This window comes from Diceros bicornis, chromosome 27 (assembly GCF_020826845.1).
Source record: "Diceros bicornis minor isolate mBicDic1 chromosome 27, mDicBic1.mat.cur, whole genome shotgun sequence".
In the NCBI taxonomy this organism is placed as follows: domain Eukaryota; kingdom Metazoa; phylum Chordata; class Mammalia; order Perissodactyla; family Rhinocerotidae; genus Diceros; species Diceros bicornis.
In genome coordinates, this window is record NC_080766.1 from 16,780,208 (window position 1) to 16,798,609 (window position 18,402).

At 36.9% G+C, this 18,402-nt stretch overlaps 1 protein-coding gene across 1 annotated transcript in view; it reads left to right on the plus strand.

Annotated features, from left to right (window-relative positions):
- The window catches only part of LOC131423120 (multidrug resistance-associated protein 1-like), an 80,930-nt gene extending 62,528 nt beyond the window's left edge, over window positions 1-18,402 (plus strand). The window contains exons 19-28 of the mRNA XM_058570701.1: window positions 103-257; window positions 2,420-2,575; window positions 5,983-6,182; window positions 7,369-7,495; window positions 8,852-8,953; window positions 11,504-11,647; window positions 13,786-13,944; window positions 15,198-15,364; window positions 16,370-16,564; window positions 17,020-18,402. Coding sequence (XP_058426684.1) covers window positions 103-257; window positions 2,420-2,575; window positions 5,983-6,182; window positions 7,369-7,495; window positions 8,852-8,953; window positions 11,504-11,647; window positions 13,786-13,944; window positions 15,198-15,364; window positions 16,370-16,564; window positions 17,020-17,152 — 1,538 coding nt within the window. The 3' untranslated portion in view covers window positions 17,153-18,402. The remainder of the gene's footprint in view (window positions 1-102; window positions 258-2,419; window positions 2,576-5,982; window positions 6,183-7,368; window positions 7,496-8,851; window positions 8,954-11,503; window positions 11,648-13,785; window positions 13,945-15,197; window positions 15,365-16,369; window positions 16,565-17,019) is intronic.

Genomic DNA, 18,402 nt, shown 5'->3' on the forward strand with positions numbered 1-18,402 from the left:
ATTTTTAAGTTTGATATTTGAGTTTTCCGTTACAAAATAAATGCTATTAACACAAAATTCCTTTAAGATGTTGACATGCTCCTGATAGCAATTTGTGTTTAGGTCTCTTTGTCTGCTCTGGAGCCTATGTGCTCACCAGAGGGTCCCTGGCTGCCTCTCGAACGTTGCATGCTCAGCTGTTGAATAATGTACTGCACCTCCCGCTCCAGTTTTTTGAAACCAATCCCATAGGCCAGATCATCAATAGGTTCACCAAGGTAAGTAAAGACATACCTTATTAAATAACATGCCCTAAAAATGATGATCCATATTTAGTACCTTATAATCTCATTTGTAAAAATATCATCCAAGGGCCGTCCCATGGCCTAGTGGTTAAGTTCAGCATGCTCCGCTTCAGTGGCCCTGGTTCGGTTCCCAGGCTCAGACCTACACCACTTATCCACGGCCATGTTGTGGCAGCGACCCACATGCAAAATAAAGGAGGACTGGCACAGATGTTAGCTCAGGGTGAATCTTCCTCAAGCAGAAAGAGGAAGATTGGCAACAGATGTTAGCTCAGGGTGAATCTTCCTCAGAAAAAGAAAAAAAAAAGAAAAAATATCATCCTAAAAAGATGGGATTATGTTTAGTATAGATTTCATTGTTAAATTTATTTCTAATTCTTGGGACATTTATAATTTATGTATAACAGAGTCACATGTTACACATATAATTAACACGACCCTTGAAAATTGCTGAAAGAATCCAAAAAGTATGTGTGCTTTGGTGTCTACAACTCGAATTCCTACACACATTGAGTTTGAGAATCAGTGGTTTAGGCTGAGGAGGGGAAGAAAATGTAAGTCTATAAGGAGATATCTGAATTTTTAAGCATTTTGTTAAGAAAACTATCAACTCGCTTATGGTAAATGGGGGATGGTTGGACATTTCTAGAGTGTCTCTGCTTACCTATATGGTTTTCCCCATTGTGTTTACTATTAAGCACTTATAACTGCACTATCCAATAGAAATATAATGCAAGCCACGTCGATAATGTTAAATTTTTTAGTAACCACAATAAAAAAGTGAAAAGAAACAGTTGCAATAATTATAATCATATATTTTATTTAATACATAATGTCTCAAACATTATTTCAAACTGTAATCAATGCAAAATTATTAACTAAATATTTTACATTCTTTTTTTATACAAAGTCTTCAAAATCTGATTTGTATTATATACTTACAGCACATCTCAATTTGTAGTAACCATATTTCAAGTGCTCAGTAGCTACATATTACTAGTGGTTCCTGTATGAGACAATACAGGTCCATAACTTTAAAATATGACAATGTCTTTATGTGTATATGTAAAAAAAAAGTTGGTGTGTATATGGAGGAAAATGAAGGTAAAACATGAAAATACAAATTAAAGTACCTAGCATAATAAATGCTTGGTGGAATATTAAATCTTGCTTAATTACACCAATGTGCACACTGTTCTTTGAAAATTTATGGAAGAACTTAATCACTAGCATTCTATCTCTCTCCATGGACATTTCTCTATGACTCTCTACTCAATAACTGTGATTTTTATTCAGTAACATGTCAAATGATCAGGTCTTAGATAAGAATATGGGAAAGTATGCTCTAAAGACAGTCAGGAGGTTACATATGAATATGGTTTTCTTACACTATGTGGTATATGAGATAATCAGGAAAATCCCAAAGCCAGACTGAGTATTAATAAACTTCCATCTCTACTCTTTATAACAGTTTTGTCCTGAACTGAGTAGTTCATCCCTTCAAGATTCAGTGTCTTCCTATTCCCTGGGATCTCTTAGGTCATACCCTATATCACAAAAACAGATTTGATTAAGTTAGATGCAACAAAGTATGAATTGATGCATGACCTTCCCATTGTCTTTCTCTCATTCCCATTATCCACTTTCAGCTTTTAATTTTGTAAATGGAGATTATTTTGTTTTCGGAACCCCCTACCCAAGAAGTCCATTGGACATGTTCTCAGAGGATAAGAATGCCCCAGGAGCGTTTTACAGTTTTTACATAGTAAATAGTGGTAGCCTAATGCCGCTGAAGACACAACTACTGGGTTTGGAACTCTTTTTTTTTTTAATTTGGAGAGTCTGGCTTTAGTCATATAAATTAAGTGCCATGTGGTTGTTGTTGGGAAATACAAATTGCTTGATCATAGGCATCTTGTTACTAGAACACCCTCTTAACTATTACAGTTGGCCCACAGTGGAAAAAATATATGGAGGTGAGTTGGGATGGGCAAAGACCATGTAGTTAGACTTATTTAATCATCAGATTGTCACATCTGGGTAAATGTTTTTTGTTTTTACATTATGATGTATTTCTCCTTCCCCTCATTTTGAACTATGAAAAGTTAAAAGTTAACTGACCTTATATTTTTCAGGACATGTTTATCATTGATATGCGTTTCCATTACTACTTACGGACGTGGGTGAATTGTACATTGGACGTTGTTGGAACAATTTTGGTCATTGTGGGAGCTTTCCCACTCTTCATTCTGGGAGTTATTCCTTTAGTTTTCCTCTATTTCACTATACAAGTAAGTACATGGGTTTTTATGTGTATTAATAACATATAAGTTATTATAACTTATAAGTTCACAGTCAAATATAGTTTCAGACTCACTTAAACCACCTGTCAGTCCAGATTCTGCAAGAAGCAGACTCCAAGAAAGGATTAGATGTATTAGAGAATTACAGGAGGAAATGCCTGTACAAGATAAAGGAGCGGGAGCAGGAGAAGGTTGAGTGAGCCACAGACAGCACTGCAGGCCTGATCCCTCTGAGGGAGAAGAAGAAGGAAGAAGAGTTGGGTAGGAAGAGTCTTGGATCGCAGAACCAAGAGTTCTATAAAAGGTTCAGTCGAGTGAATAAGAAGTCCACAACCAATGATGCCCATTGAACACTCCCATGTGTCCCAAGAATGGGTCTGCTTTAGCACCCCCTGCCATGCCCAGTCATTGGCTGGGAGCAACCTATGGGAAAAGTGGCCTCCGTGCTAATAGAGTAGTGGATCTGGAGGGGCATAGGCTGGACTATCAGTTAGCTATGCTCCTGCAGCGGGAGACCTGAGTCATGCATTTTTATGGCCACCACAAAACCTACATGTTGTTTACATTTTAGCAGAAAGTTACTTTGCCTGCATATCCAAGGGAGAAACAGATACTGCCTTTTTGTCCTATTATCTCAGATATCAGCAAAACTATTCCTGGAAGAGCTAAACAAATCTCTCATGATACTTATATATCTTTACATTCCAGTTAAAATGTGGTCAACCAATTTGAACTCCAAACTTACGTCACTATGAGGCAGCAGTGTAAAATGAAATTTCTTACCACATATTTTAAATTAAATATAAAAGTATTTTGAGGCTCTTTACACAAAAGGATGCAGTTCTTGTAGTTTAATACTTTCCGAAAACCTGAGTTTTAAATTCATATTGGAGTTTAGTCTACCCAAGCCCAGAATGTTAATCACTTTCTCAATTCTACATCTATACTATCATTATTCCTCCTACTTCATATGTTTTCCCTATTCTCTCTGCCTGTCTAGATCTTACTTACCCTTCATGGCCTAGGTCATATTCCATTTTCTGTGTGAAGTATTCTCAACCAAAATAACATAGAAATCTTACTCATCCAGGTATTATGGATTTATTATACTGCTAGTATTATAGGCTATGTTTTTTAGGAGACCACAAATTTTCTTCTCAATGAGATTGTAAGTCCTCTGGGGCAGACACTATGTCTTAAAGTTAAAAAAAAATCTAGAAAATCAAGAGTGGTTTTGAGAATCAATTATATCTGCTTAAAAAATAACCCCATGTCATGGGCCGGCCCGGTGGCGCAAGCGGTTAAGTGCGCGCGCTCCACTGCGGCGGCCCGGGGTTCGCTGGTCCGGATCCCGGGCGCGCACCGACGCACTGCTTGGTAAGCCATGCTGTGGCGGTGTCCCATATAAAGTGGAGGGAGATGGGCACCGATGTTAGCCCAGGGCCGTCTTCCTCAGCAAAAAAAAAAAAAAAAAAAAGAGGAGGATTGGCGGATGTTAGCTCAGGGCTGATCTCCTCAAAAAAAAAAAAAAAAAAATAACCCCATGTCGCAAATGAAATTTTGTGTGATAGTCTTGTGTTTGGTAAACTATCACAGGATGACCAGGAGTAGGTAAGAGTCTAGAAACCATGCTTTGTTAGGGGGAACTGTATAGGGTGAGCCTGAATGTTGGTTCAAGAGCCTTGAATTCTAGTCACTTTTCTGATTGCTGTGTTTGGCACATCACTTCTCTTTCCAGGCTTCATTTTTTTCCCCTATAAAATGAGAGATTTGCTTCAGATCAGTGCTACTCAAAGTGTGGTCCCTGGACCCATGGGCCATACTCCAGACCTATTGGATCAAAATCTCTGGTTGTACCTCTTAAAAAAAATCATGTTTTACAACCTAAATATATACCACTTTTATTTGTTAATCATACCTTAATAAAGCTGGTGGAAATAAAGAATCTCTCAGGGTGGGGTCCAGAAGTCTGTGTTTTAGCAAATCCTCCAGCTGGTTTTTACTAAAGTATGAGAAGTATTGATGTAGATCAAAGGTTCTTAAACTAAATGCTCTGGACAGTTTCATGGAAGGACTCCAGGGCTTCTGCAATTCATTTAAATTTTACAAAAACTTCTTAGTATGTATGCATATGTATATTTTCCTAGGGGAAAGTGTCTTACCTTAATCAGCTACTCAGAGGGATCCATGACCCCAAAAATATAATCCCTGATTTAGACAGCCTCTTAAGTCCCTTTGCAATCCAGAATGCCATAATCTTTTGCATTCTCCAGAGCAGTTAGCATAGAGCAGAGCTTGTAAACTGCAAGCTGACAGGCCATATGTAGCTTCAGATATGTTTTTGCTTAGCTTGCTCAGTGCTTTTACCAAAATGAAGGCATTTTAAAATCAGAGATTTTACGTAAAATTTCAGATCCAAAGATTTTCCTGAAAAAATTGCAAGATTGTGGCAAATCTTGATTTTCATTTCCAGTTTGTAGCAATTATCTGGGGCTAATCAATGATGGTCCAGTTAACTCAGGGCACGCTCTCTCCAGTTCTCCATGGTATCTATCTGTCTCAATTGTCCTCAACCCAAGTCAGAGGGGAGGTAGCCAATTATAATTGCAGCTGCACTGGTGTTTTTCATAGAGAAAAAAAGAAAGAAAGAAAATTTTTTTTTCTGTAATTATACTCAGGTACAAAAACATTATTGTTTGTGCACTTGGTCTGCTTCCTTCATTTAATGGGTTTGCTGCCTGGTCACATTTTTAACACATGACGTAGAGCTTTTTCCATAGTAGGTACTCAGTAACGGTCATTTGAGAGCATTATCAAAGTGAAATTTTGCCCAATTTTGTTCTAGTTGTGCTGTCCAGAATTGAGGACTTTTACTGTTACAAGGGTATGTTGGTTTCCTAGGGCTCCTGTAAAAAACTTGATGGCTTAAAACAATGGAAATTTATTTGCTCACAGTTCTGGAGGCCAGAAGTCCAAAATTAAGGTGTAGGCAGGGTTGGCTTCTTCTGGAGGTTCTGAGGGAGAATCTATTTCATGCTTCTCTCCTGGCTTCTAGTGGCTGTTGGCAATCCCTGGCATTTTCCTTGGCTTGTAGACATATCACTCCAATCTCGTCTTCACATGGCTTTCTCTCTATGTCTGTGTTTTCTCTTTTTCTATCTCTTATAGGAACACTCAGCATTGGATTTAGGGCCCACTCTAAATCCAGGATGATCTCGGCTTGAGATCCTTAATGACATCTGCAATGATCCTATTTCCAAGTAAGGTCACATTCGCAGGTACTGGGAGCTAGGACTTAACTTTTTGGGCCACTCTTTAACCCACTACCTTCTTTCAAACTCTTGAAGCAGTTTCTGCTACATCTTTCCAATTGCCTCTTTCTGTCTTCGGATCAGAGGTACTACGTGGCGAGCTCTCGGCAGATTCGACGGTTGGCAGGAGCATCTCGCTCTCCCGTCATTTCCCACTTTAGTGAGACTTTATCGGGGGTGTCCACCATCAGAGCATTTGGACATGAACAGAGGTTCATCCAGCAGAACAAAGAGGTGGTGAATGAGAACTTGGTCTGTTTCTACAATAATGTAATTTCAAACAGGTAAGTCATATTGTTACCGAAACCAAAGTGGGTTTGCCTCCTGGCAAGTTAAATCAGACTCTCCACCAGAAGTAGTTGTCACGCAAAGTAGGGTATATTTACAGCAAATAAGAGGCCATGCAGAATCACTTCCAAAGTCATGGTGTCCAGAACAAAGGGAAGCAGGGGCCGTTTATTTCGGATGGGGAATTAATACTCAAAAGGGAGAAGTGGGCATTCGCTTGTGCAGGCTCAGTTGGAAAACGTTTCCACATACACTGCAGGTTATGGTAATAAGGCCTAAGCTCCTCCCAGAGAGGAGATCTTAGCATTAAAAATAAGGCAAAGATCATAGGCCTTGCTGTTGTGGTGAGTCTTGGTCTGGTTCAGGGTGGTTGGTGATTGCATCTCTCAAACAGTTAAATGCTTCTGAACCCACCCTTGAGTTCTTCTGGGCAATTACTTGGTGGCAATATCTACAGACCTAGTTCAGGACCAGTCTCTTTTTACATATCTTATTCACCGACTTCTGAACAGAAAGATTGTTTTGTAATGGCATTTCATCAAATTTAAAAAAACGATTAAAGCCTTAAATATTTCTAGTATTTGATATACATTTAAATTAAACTGTATCTATTTATATTTTAAAAAGTATGAAAATGAGGTCCCAAGTTTTTCAAAGGTTATATAGGATGCCACTAAAATTACTAATGATATTGACTCTATGTTGTATTTTATATTTGTGGAATATATTTTATTTGCATACAATGTTTATAATATTTTGAATTTGAAGTTATAATTTCACATAAAGGAGAAAAATGAAATATTAAATAGTAGTGGGGCACATTTTAACTTTTACAGACTAATTTTATCATCTAAAACAGTGTATGTAATTGGAGAGGTAATTGATTTTCCAATAGGATTTTTAAATACAATACCTCATTTTAGCTGGTGTTCTTTTCTTTTGATATTTAATTCTGATTAAGTTTTAAAGCAAAGTTCTGCAAAAGTAAAGTGTATTTTTATGCAGAGGAATCCTTTAATCTATCATCATTGCAACAATCCTGTGTTTGATTGAGTTCTAAGTAAGGAAGGAAAAAAGGAAAGCAGCTGTTGATGTTTACTTATCCATTTCCCATAGGAGAGTTCATGCTAAGTGCACCAAAACTTTTGCGTCTCAGTTCAGGAATATTTTCCATTATTCCAGGTGGCTGTCTGTGAGACTTGAATTTCTTGGCAACTTAATGGTGTTCTTCGCTGCACTGCTTGCTGTGCTGGCTGGCAGTTCTATAGATTCAGCAATAGTTGGTTTGTCCATATCCTATGCCCTAAATGTAAGTGATAATGATTTTGTGGTATATGATATGCTTAAAATCTAATTAATTAAACTCTTCTCCTTTGCCTTTCTGAATTATAGATTGTATTAACTAAATCTGAGAGACAAATCTGGATTACCCTGGAGGCTCATTTCTTCCTTCTTTTGTTACTAGTAGGAAGCTGGCTCAGCAGTTCTAAGGTAGCTAACAGAAAGAACAGACCGATACCCAAGTCTGAATATGCTAGAGGACCAGGAAACTCCTGCTGTTACCAAGTTACCTGGAGGTTTCCTGCTTTCCTATCTTTATAGATTTATAGAGTGTAACAGGGGTAGGGCCTCTCTCCACAGTGGCCTGTCCATCCAGTTTGCCCAGCCTGAGCAAGGAGATAATGCAAGCTCTGGGGAGAGTGTATGCTCTGCTGCTTCTTTGCTTGTAGGTTTTTCCCTAATAAACCCCATTTTATATTACATTGCAAAGCACTAGTGATATGAATGTGTTCATGCCCCCTTTGTAAAACAGAAAATTCCTTAAAGTGCTTAATATAATTCCACATTATTTAAAAGATAAGTCTAGATGATTTGGGTACATGACCTTAGTCCCTTATCCAAAACCCTTGAGGCCAGTTGCATTTCAGAATTCAGAATTTAGGCTTCCAGAAAGGAAATATGGTACATATATGTATTGAGGGCCTGGGGCAGAACCCCATAATGAGACTACTTGTTCTGCAGTGAAATGTGTGAATGTACACCTAAGTGGGTTAAACAAACACTTGAAAGAGCCCCACGTCAGTTCAAATCAGGTTGGCCATCAAATGGTTGGGCAAAAAACTCTACAAAAACCTGAATTGTCAGGGTTTTTTTGACTTTCAGAATTAGGCTAGAATCACAACCTTAGAGAACTTATATTTGGGGGTAGAGTGAGAAGAAAGTAGAGTTTTAAAAAATAAAGGAGACAGGAGTAGTCAGAAAGTTAGGAGAATCCTCCTTCTGATGAAAGGTGGTGACGAATGCCAAAGGTAATGTTGTGCACAATTGTTTTTCTAATTTAGGGTGTACATTTCTTGAGACATAGCCCATCAATCTTGGTATTCGTCATTCCTTGCACCAAGTATGGATTACATTAATATGTGTCAAACTATATTCATTCTGTCTTCTGCCAAATAACCGTTATTTATGATGTTTGTGAGTTTAATATACTTAAAGAGAGACGTATGTGTGTATATGTATAAAGATGCTTACTTCTAAAGTTGTTAAATAATCAGAAGAGATAAAGTACGTGAAAACTCTGAAAAGTGAAACCTTATAAAGTATTGTTCATATTATGTAAAAAACTCAAGAACATTCATTAAACTTGTGGTTTTTTTCCCTCCAGATTACTCAATCGCTGAATTTTTGGGTAAGGAAAGCGTGTGAAATTGAAACTAATGCAGTTTCCATTGAAAGAGTTTGTGAATATGAAAATATGGATAAAGAGGTAAGCACTCCTAAATAACCAATAAATGGATGCAGTATTAAGATATAAGATTTGACATTTAAAAAAATAAATTTTAAACAAAACCTGCATTTCCAAATTCGTATTATAATATTCAGCATTTCAATGAAATTAAAACCCAATCTATTGTAAAATACACCGTTATTTTATATATCACTAAACTGGAAAAAAATACTTTTAATTAAATTAGAACAGTCCATAAATTATAAGATACATCCTTATTTCAGTTATGTTATAAAAATGAAATATGATCACCTGTTTTAAAAAGGCACAGTGGTTTGTCCTCTATTAATGTAGAGTAAAATACGCAACCGAAGATTATAACTTTGGGAGGATTTTACATTGCGAAAAATGTCTTAATATAGTCATCTCATAATTATTTAAAGTCTGATCATGCAGTTTTTAAATTAACTACGTCTTTATTGCTTATACCTTCTGTTCCAGCTACTCGTCGTTAGCATCTCTGTGGATGGGAAGGAGAAGGAGAATAAATCAGTCTGTTTTGTTCCCTTTAATTAACTATAATTTGGGAGGGAGAAGAATTAGAGTATTGACAGAGTATAATATTTGAGTTATCTGCATATTTTAGTAATCTGGGTTACTTCTGCCTCTCAGCTCCATGAATTAATGGGGCAGATATTAAAGATGACTTGAATTTCTGTAATCTTCTTCAATCCACCTATAAAGCTGTCTAAATCCTCATGAGACGTTCCTCTTTTGCTCGTAACTCTGAGAAAGAGGTATCCCTCCTCCAAGTAAAAGCCTAAATTTTTGTATCTTTGGTACAAAATGTTATGTCCCAAATGACTTCATGTCTTCTCTCAGACCTTGCTCCATTAACCACTTCCTCTAATTCCTACATCTCAGCACCCGGACCCCCTTGCTCCTCTCAGCCTATAAATATGCTAAAATATTTTCTACATCCTCCAACTCCTACCTAAACTTTGAATCCTCCTCTAGATTCTTCCCTAGGCCTTACTTTCTTTTTCATACAAATTTCATGAAAGGGTAGTCTACCTTCACAATCTCCAGTTACCAATATTCAATTTGCTCAACCTATTGCCATGTGATGACTAATATAAAATTGTATTGTTTTCTATATTTTCTAAATTTTTTGCTATTAATATATATTCTTTTCATATTGGAAAAAGACAATAAAATATGTGTGTGTGCACACAAATACACACACTCACTTTTTAAAAAAATCACCTGTATGTAATTTGAAGCAAGTTGTGACAAATACTGTTGCAAAAACTCTTAATGTAGAAGAAGTATACTTGTCCAGATAACCCTATTCACCCCTTTATAGCCCCATTTTTCTTCTCCTTTTTTATTTTTTTATTTTTTTTTTTTGTGAGGAGATCAGCCCTGAGCTAACATCCGCCAATCCTCCTCTTTTTTTGCTGAGGAAGACGGCCCTGGGCTAACATCTGTGCCTATCTTCCTCCACTTTATATGGGACGCCGCCACAGCATGGCTTACCAAGCAGTGCGTCGGTGCGCGCCCGGGATCCGAACCAGCGAGCCCCGGGCCGCCGCAGCGGAGCGCGCGCACTTAACCGCTTGCGCCACCGGGCCGGCCCCTTCTTCTCCTTTTTATAGCTGAATTCTTTGGAATGGTTGCCTGTACTTGCTGTCTCTAGGTCCTCTTCTGTCACTCTTTTGGGGACCCTCTCCAAGGAGGCTTTAAATCCCACCACTCCACTGAACCTGCCATTGTCAAGATCATCAGTGGTCCCTTCTCAGTCCTCACTTTACCTGACCTATCATTTGACACTGCTGATCACTCCCTCTCCTGAAAGCTCTTTGCCTCGCTGTCCAGGCACGACAGTCTTCTGCGTGTCCTTCTACCTCCTGCTGTTCCTCCACTGTTCCAGCCAGGCCCCTGTCTCAGGTCCTCAGCATGTGTAGCTAGTTCCTTTGCCTGGAAAGCTCTTCCTCTGATACCCACATGGCTTGTTTCCTCACCATGTCCAAAAAAGCCTTCCCTAACCACCCTACTTAAAATTATACCACCTCCACTAGTCTTGCATATTTCCTGTCTTCCAAAGCTTTATCATCATCTAACATTCTACATATGCTATGTGGTTCTTTCTGTCTCTCCCCACCAGCATGTACACTCCATAACGGCAAGAATTTTTATCTGTTTTGTTTACTGCTGAATCTCCAGCAAATAAAGCACTGACTGGTAGAGTAAATATTCAGTATTTGGGGAATGAATGAATGACAAACTGTCCTCATTGCAGCTAAAATTTCAGGCAGGTTACTTTCAGCTCCTTTATAGGGTTTTAGAAGATTTTTCCTAAAACTTGATAGGAGATGGGAAGCCTTATTATCTCTAAAAATTTATTTCTCAGGTTTTCTTATAACTAGATGAGAAGTTTTATGTTGGTAATATTTAAAACTATTTTCAGAAAATCATAATATCTATAAAGGTAGTTTTTCATCACTTTTGTTTGAGAATTATTTTTTCAGTGGGAAAGGTATTTTTTATTGTAATTAGAGTTTAAAGAATTTTTTTTGCTGTTTTAAGGCACCCTGGATAATGTCTAAAAGGCCTCCACCACAATGGCCCAATAAAGGGATAGTGGAATTTATTAATTATCAGGCTCGATACCGAGATGACCTTGGTTTAGCATTACAAGATATCACTTTCCAGACTCACGGGGAAGAGAAGGTACCATGTATATTTCATAAGTTTCACTTTCCCTTTTATCTGAATGCATTCATTGCTAAGACTAAAGATAATATGGTATTGAATATAAGATGGTCTTTTGTTCAAATTTTATATAAAGTAATAAAGACATGTAATTTGTGTGTACAGAATAAGTTGTACCTCTGTAAATAAAAAATATATTTTTTAAATTGCTCACACTCTATTATGAAACATGATTTTAGTATACTTTGTTTTCAGCTTTATTGAGGTATAATTAACAAATAAAAATTGTATATATTTAAGGTGTACAACATGATGTTTTGATATACATATATAGTGTGAAATGATTACACAATCTAGTTAATTAGCACATCCATCACCTCACATAGTTACCAGGGGTTTTTTTGGGTATGGTAGAAACACTTAAGATCTACTCCCTTAGCAAGTTTCAAGTATACAATACAGTATTATTAACTATAGTCACCATGCTGTACTTTAGATCCCCAGAACTTATTCATCTTATAATAGAAAGTTTGTACCCTTTGACCAACATCTCCCTATTTTTCACACCCCTCAAACCCTGCTAACCACCATTTACTTTCTGGTACTATGAGTCTGACTTTTTTAGATTCCAGATATAAGTGAGATTATATGGTGTTTGTCCTTCTCTGCCTGGCTTATTTCAATTGGCATAATGTCCTCGAGTTTCTTCCATGTTGCTGCAAATGGTACAATTTTTTTATTTTTTTATGGCTGAATAATATTCCACTGTATATATATTTTTTTTCTTTATTCATTTTTCCATAGGCAGACACTTAGGTTGTCTCCATATCTTGGCTATCGTGAATAATGCTGCAATGAACATGGGAGCGCAGATTTCTCTTTGAGATACTAATTTAAATTCTTTTGGATATATACCCAGTAATAGTATACTTTATTTTTACTTCTATTAAGTGAAGTGCAACAATAAGACAATAAGATAATAGTTACCTAAAATATAGTAAATCCATAGGAAAGAATATTTGTACAGTCAATGACATCATGTTTTCCAAGACTATTAGTGAGATGGGAAAATGCTTGAGATGTCATTTAGTTAATAAAAGCTACGTACAAAACTGTTGAAAGTATATCAGTTTTGTGTTTTAAAAAGCAAATAGGTATACACATTAGCAAAAATACTGGAAGAATAGTTATAAATAGCAGTTCTCACCAGGTGATGGGATTTTGGATATTTTTACTTTCCTCAATATTTTTTACCACATTTTTCAAAATGTTTCATGGAAACATGTTTCCCTAATAAGAAAGATAATTTACAAATAAGTAAAAGTAAAAAAAAAAACTTAAGAACTATGTCCTACTTTCGCTTCTTCAAAGACCTTTTATAACCCCAAACATCTGTTTTTCTAACCCTCTAAACCAGATCCAATGCAGTGACGTCAAGGACAGAAATGTTTTTGGAACAAATGAAATCATTATGGGATTTTGATTACCCCAATTAATTCAACAGATTCCTAGTTTTTCTGATGTAGTCTGTCAGATTTAAGATTTAAGATCTTTTATTGGGGCAAACGAGCTGCCTTAATGTTCTTTCTGTCTAATGTTCCTATTAACACCAGGACACGAATCAGCACCCAGGAGAGATTGTTCTAGTTCTCACGGCCAGAGGAACATGTTCAATCACTGGGATGTTTATGACAAGCTGATTATTCTGGCCAGGAATCCAAGATCCTCAGACATTACCCATGGCCACCCTCCATAGTTTTAATGCAGTAGTTGTTTTAATACACCAAGGAAATTTGCAGGCATTCCTTTAGATTTTTTAGCTTATCTGGCAAAGGGGTCTAAGCCCCTTTGTTTGTTTCTTGTTTTTTTGTTTTGGGGGAGGAGTGGAGTAGAGAAGCCTCATTTTGAAAGTTCCGGTAAAACCACCCTATTATCAGTGTCTCCTGTGCCCGTACCCGCACTGGCTAGTCGAGGGATGGTTCAGGGATGACCTGCTCTTCCTGGGGCTGCTGGCATGTTCTAGTTAGGTGGTAATGAAGTTACTCAAAACTAGGGGAAAAACACACATTAGCCCAAGCCTTTCCAGTGAGTAAGGAGTGTCTAGATAGAGACTGATCTTTAGAAATCACATTATGTCTATGATCATTTCATTACAGATTGGAATTGTGGGAAGAACTGGAGCAGGCAAATCAACACTATCAAATTGCCTATTTAGAATTGTGGAGAGATCAGGAGGCAAAATCATTATTGATGGAATTGACATATCGACTATTGGACTTCATGACCTTCGTGGCAAACTTAATATTATTCCACAGGTAAAGGCTGCTGTGCCAGTAGTCTTTCTTAACTCCCCCCAGATGAATTTTTTTCCTTCCAAGCATATAAATTCATTTTTGGAAGCCAAATCATTTTAAATGTATAATGAAAAATTGCTATGTAATCGAATCCTATTGAACAGTCTTACTCTAAAGCATTCTTTGTAAGTGCATTTATCTATTTGAAAAATCAGCACATCGCTTTGCAAGTTTCCTTCGTAATAGTAAATGCAAATAAAATTCAAATGAAGAGATCAGATTGAAACACAGTGGTATTTTTTGGAAGAAAAAAAATTACTAAGCCTTTTGCTTAGTTGCTAGTTTGAATGTAGGATTTTGATTCTTGACTTGAAGTTTAAAATCATTAAAAAAAAAAAGAACAATAATTCAGTTAGATGTTTTTTCTCAAGTCCTTTTGTTTTTTCCATCTGTGACATCAAAGGACTTTGATCATTAATAAGTATGCAAATTGCCTCAAGAACATGCCTCTACAGTCAAAGATGACTTATTCAGTTGGGTTTCAGAAATTTAAGTTGAGCATTTATGAAATGGCTTTGCTTTATCTTCTAAAAACATCTTAAAATACTATCATCTCTTTGTCATATTGTTTAAACATATGCTTGTATTTGTGATTTTACTTCAAAACAAATTTGAATAAAATCTGGAATTCTGGCAGGGAAAAAATTCAATGGAAAAAAGATAGATACATTAGCTGTTCTTTTCTTATAAATAAATACAGGTGTAGTAAAATGTAGTTTCAGCAGGCACGTTGGCATATTGGAAAGAGCGTGTCCTCTTTGAATTCTACCCAGCCACTTCCCCTTGTGTGGCCTTGGGCAAGAGCGCTTTGGAACCTCCAGTTCACTAGCTGTAACATGGGAATCTTGACTTCTCTTCTTCTGGGTTGGTGTGCTGATTGATAATATTATAGAAACACCATATGTTACATTTGTTATAGTCTATGTTATAGCATTTCCCTGACTAAATAGCAGCTATCATCATTATTATTGTGGTTGTTGTTGACATTGTTAATAAGAGGAGGAGAAAGAATAAGGAAGCTTATGACAATTTAATCTGAATTATAGTTTATTCTGATTCTCTTCTGCTTTTGTTTTAAATATAAAACGAATTTGATAACTATTTAGATTTGATCGTTTGCTTTTTCCTTATGCTCTGAGTCTGATTTTTTTAACAAAATGTATTTATGCCTCATGTGACAGTAAGATTATACCGGTGACTATTTTATTCTCTAGGATCCTGTTTTATTTTCTGGAACCCTTCAAATGAACCTGGATCCCCTAGACGAGTATTCCGATAGCGAGCTGTGGGAGGTGCTAGAACTGTGTCATTTAAAAGAGTTTGTGCAGTCCCTTCCCAAGAAGCTGCTGCACGAGATTTCAGAGGGTGGTGAAAACCTCAGGTGAGCTGCTGAGAACAGAGCTGGCTCAGCTTATTCATTCCAGGCTCTTCAGAAACTTGAGTTGGCCTCATAGAGAAATCGCTTCCTGAGCCACTGAGGACCTGATTTGGTCTGTTTAAAGCACACCATTGCTGATTCCCTCTAGAGCAGAGGGACGAGAACTAAAAGGGTAACCATTGGCTGGGAAACTGCTGGCAAAGGGAAAGAAAAGGAAAGAAAGGAACAACGCAGTATGAAAACTCACTATGTAATTGAATCTTCTTTTGTCAAGACTCCTACTCTAATAGCTTTCTTCCTATAGCAATATTGTAAGAGGCTCCTTTGTCTACATGGCTGTTTGAGGTCTTAGGACAGTCCCTTCCTGGGATCAGAGACCTAAGGAAAGAGAGCTGGATCTCCTCAAGCCTACACTGCAGGACTCGGCCTCTTCTTGGATTACTCTCCCCCTGTCCCTCTCTGATTCTGCAGCCTTGGCCTCCTTGCTGTTTCATGAATATGCCAGGCCAGCCCCTGCCTGAGTGCCTCAGGGATTTCGCATCTGCTGTTCACTTTGCCAGGAACAGGTTTCCACCAGAAATCTGCATGGCTTACTCTCCACTTCCTTCAGGTCTTGAATGAAAAGGCACCTTCTCAGTGAGGATTTCTTTGGCACGCCCATCTAAAATGTCCATGCCACACCCACACTCTACCCTTTCCCTTTCTGTGTGTTTGAATTCTTCTTATTACTACGCATTTTGCTCATTTATCTTGTTTATTTTTTCTGGCTCCCCTATGAGAATGTAAACTCCACACAGACGAGATTTTCATCTGTTTTGCTCATTGCTCTGTTCCCGGAACTTGGACAAGTGTCTGACACACAGTAATCACTCAATAAATATTTCTTGAATAAAAGAATGAGTGAATGTGTGGGTTAGAAAATGAATAACAATATAATCAGAATTTTAGAATGGGAAGTGTGTGACTGTAAAGTCCGTTGTTGAGATTATTTTGCTATTTTTTCAACAGCGTTGGACAACGGCAGCTCGTCTGTCTTGCTCGTGCTTTGCTTCGAAAAAAAAAAATTCTCATCTTGGATGAGGCAACGGCCTCCATCGATTTTGAGACCGATAACTTGGTGCAGACCACAATCAGGAAGGAGTTTTCCGATTGCACCATCCTGACGATTGCTCACAGACTGCGTTCTATCATTGATTCAAACAGGTATGCTTTATTTGTTTTCAGAAATAAAACAAATCTGTATATCTCTACAGAGATAGCTATTGAACATCCTAAACACACTAATTACTTGTTGCTAATAAAGAATTGTATCTGTGCTGAGAGATACAAAATTTTCCCTAATAGTATGGAAGATATTTTCCAAAATAATTAGAGGAATATATGCTAATACTAAAAGAATATTGATATTTTTATAATATTGATATAATATTCTTTATTATATAATATATAAAAATATACATAAAATCTATATATAATATTCTTTATATATAATATTGATATAAAAGAAAACTTGATATATTTCCTGAGTTCAATTAGTACCTATATTTTGTAGTGACATAACTCACACAGTAATTTAAAATTTACGTTAGCAAGAACAAAAAAAGGTGAACTGGAAAACTGATTATAGGTTACCTGACAGGATTCTTTTCACATTGCAGGGTGCTCGTTCTAGACTCTGGAAGGATTATAGAATTCGAAACACCACAGAATTTGATATGCCAGAAAGGAATTTTCTTTGAAATGCTAACAGAAGCTGGACTAACACAAGACTCAGGGACAGAAGATAAATAATTTTAGCTGTATGCTGATTACACCGAATAAAAAAATTGATTAGTATTTAAAAAAATAATGACAGAGGAGAAATGCACAAAGGCGGGCCCCTGGCTACACACTGGCACAAATATGAATAAGCACCGTTGTTCTAACCATCCTGGGCTGTACCCAACCTTCTGTCTTCCATTCATGCCCTCCGGAATATCTGCCTTCTCTGCATTGCCCAAAGTGCTAAATGCCACTTACCCTTTAAGTCTCTGACTTTGTTCAGGAGTCACCTTATCCACAAAGCCTTCCCTGATTTCCCCTCCTGCTCTCCAGTCTCATCTCAATGTTCTTTTTCTGTGCTCTCACAAGCTCCACGTGCATACCTTTATCATGGCATGGACTATACTCTATTGTAATGCTTTTAGTCTGTCTCCCCACTAAAGCTACTTGAAGGCAAGTACCCAGTTTTAGTAGTCTTTGTATGTTAGGTTCCTAGCATGGTGATTTTCATATAGTTGATACTCAACAAACGTTTGTAGAATGACTGACTAGGCATTTTAGAGTAATATGATACAGGTACTTATATACATAATAATATGTGTCGAGCTACTGTACAGTATATAAATTGTGGAGTAATCACAGAAAAAATATTGTTATTCAGCTGCTTTTTGGAAATAGTAATTATATATTATTAACTGAATTTTATGGTATGCCTTATTTAAAAATAAAAATATATTTTTTAGTTTTAAAAATAAAAATTTACTATTTACTTTGAGTAAAAACCAATATTTTCCATGGAACATCAGTTTTTGGCTGGATTAACCTCAGCGAGTCATGTGTCAAATGGTATACATTCACAAGAAGATTGTTGTAGTACTAATTATATTTTGAAGGGCTTTTTCATTTAGTAGTTTTATGAATAGAAGCAACATTATTTCTCCGAATTGCCCTTCAAATTTGAAGTGTTCAGACTTAAACAGTATTTTCCTTTCAAGATGATTTTAATAAAATATTTTAACATGTTCTTTAAGCTCCACTAACCATTTCTTTTATCCTCCTTTTCTCCTTCCTTTGCAACAACCTTGTACAACCTTTCTATATCCCCCAAGAGTGTTTATGAAAAGTTGCCTTAAATTAAAAAACACTATATTATCTAAAGCCTCCTCCTATTAGAATGTAAGCTACTTGAAGTGTTGTCCTGTCTTTACAATCCCTGAAGTGCCTACTACTCTGCTTTTACTCATTACTCATTTTACACATTGAATAAATATCTGCTGAAC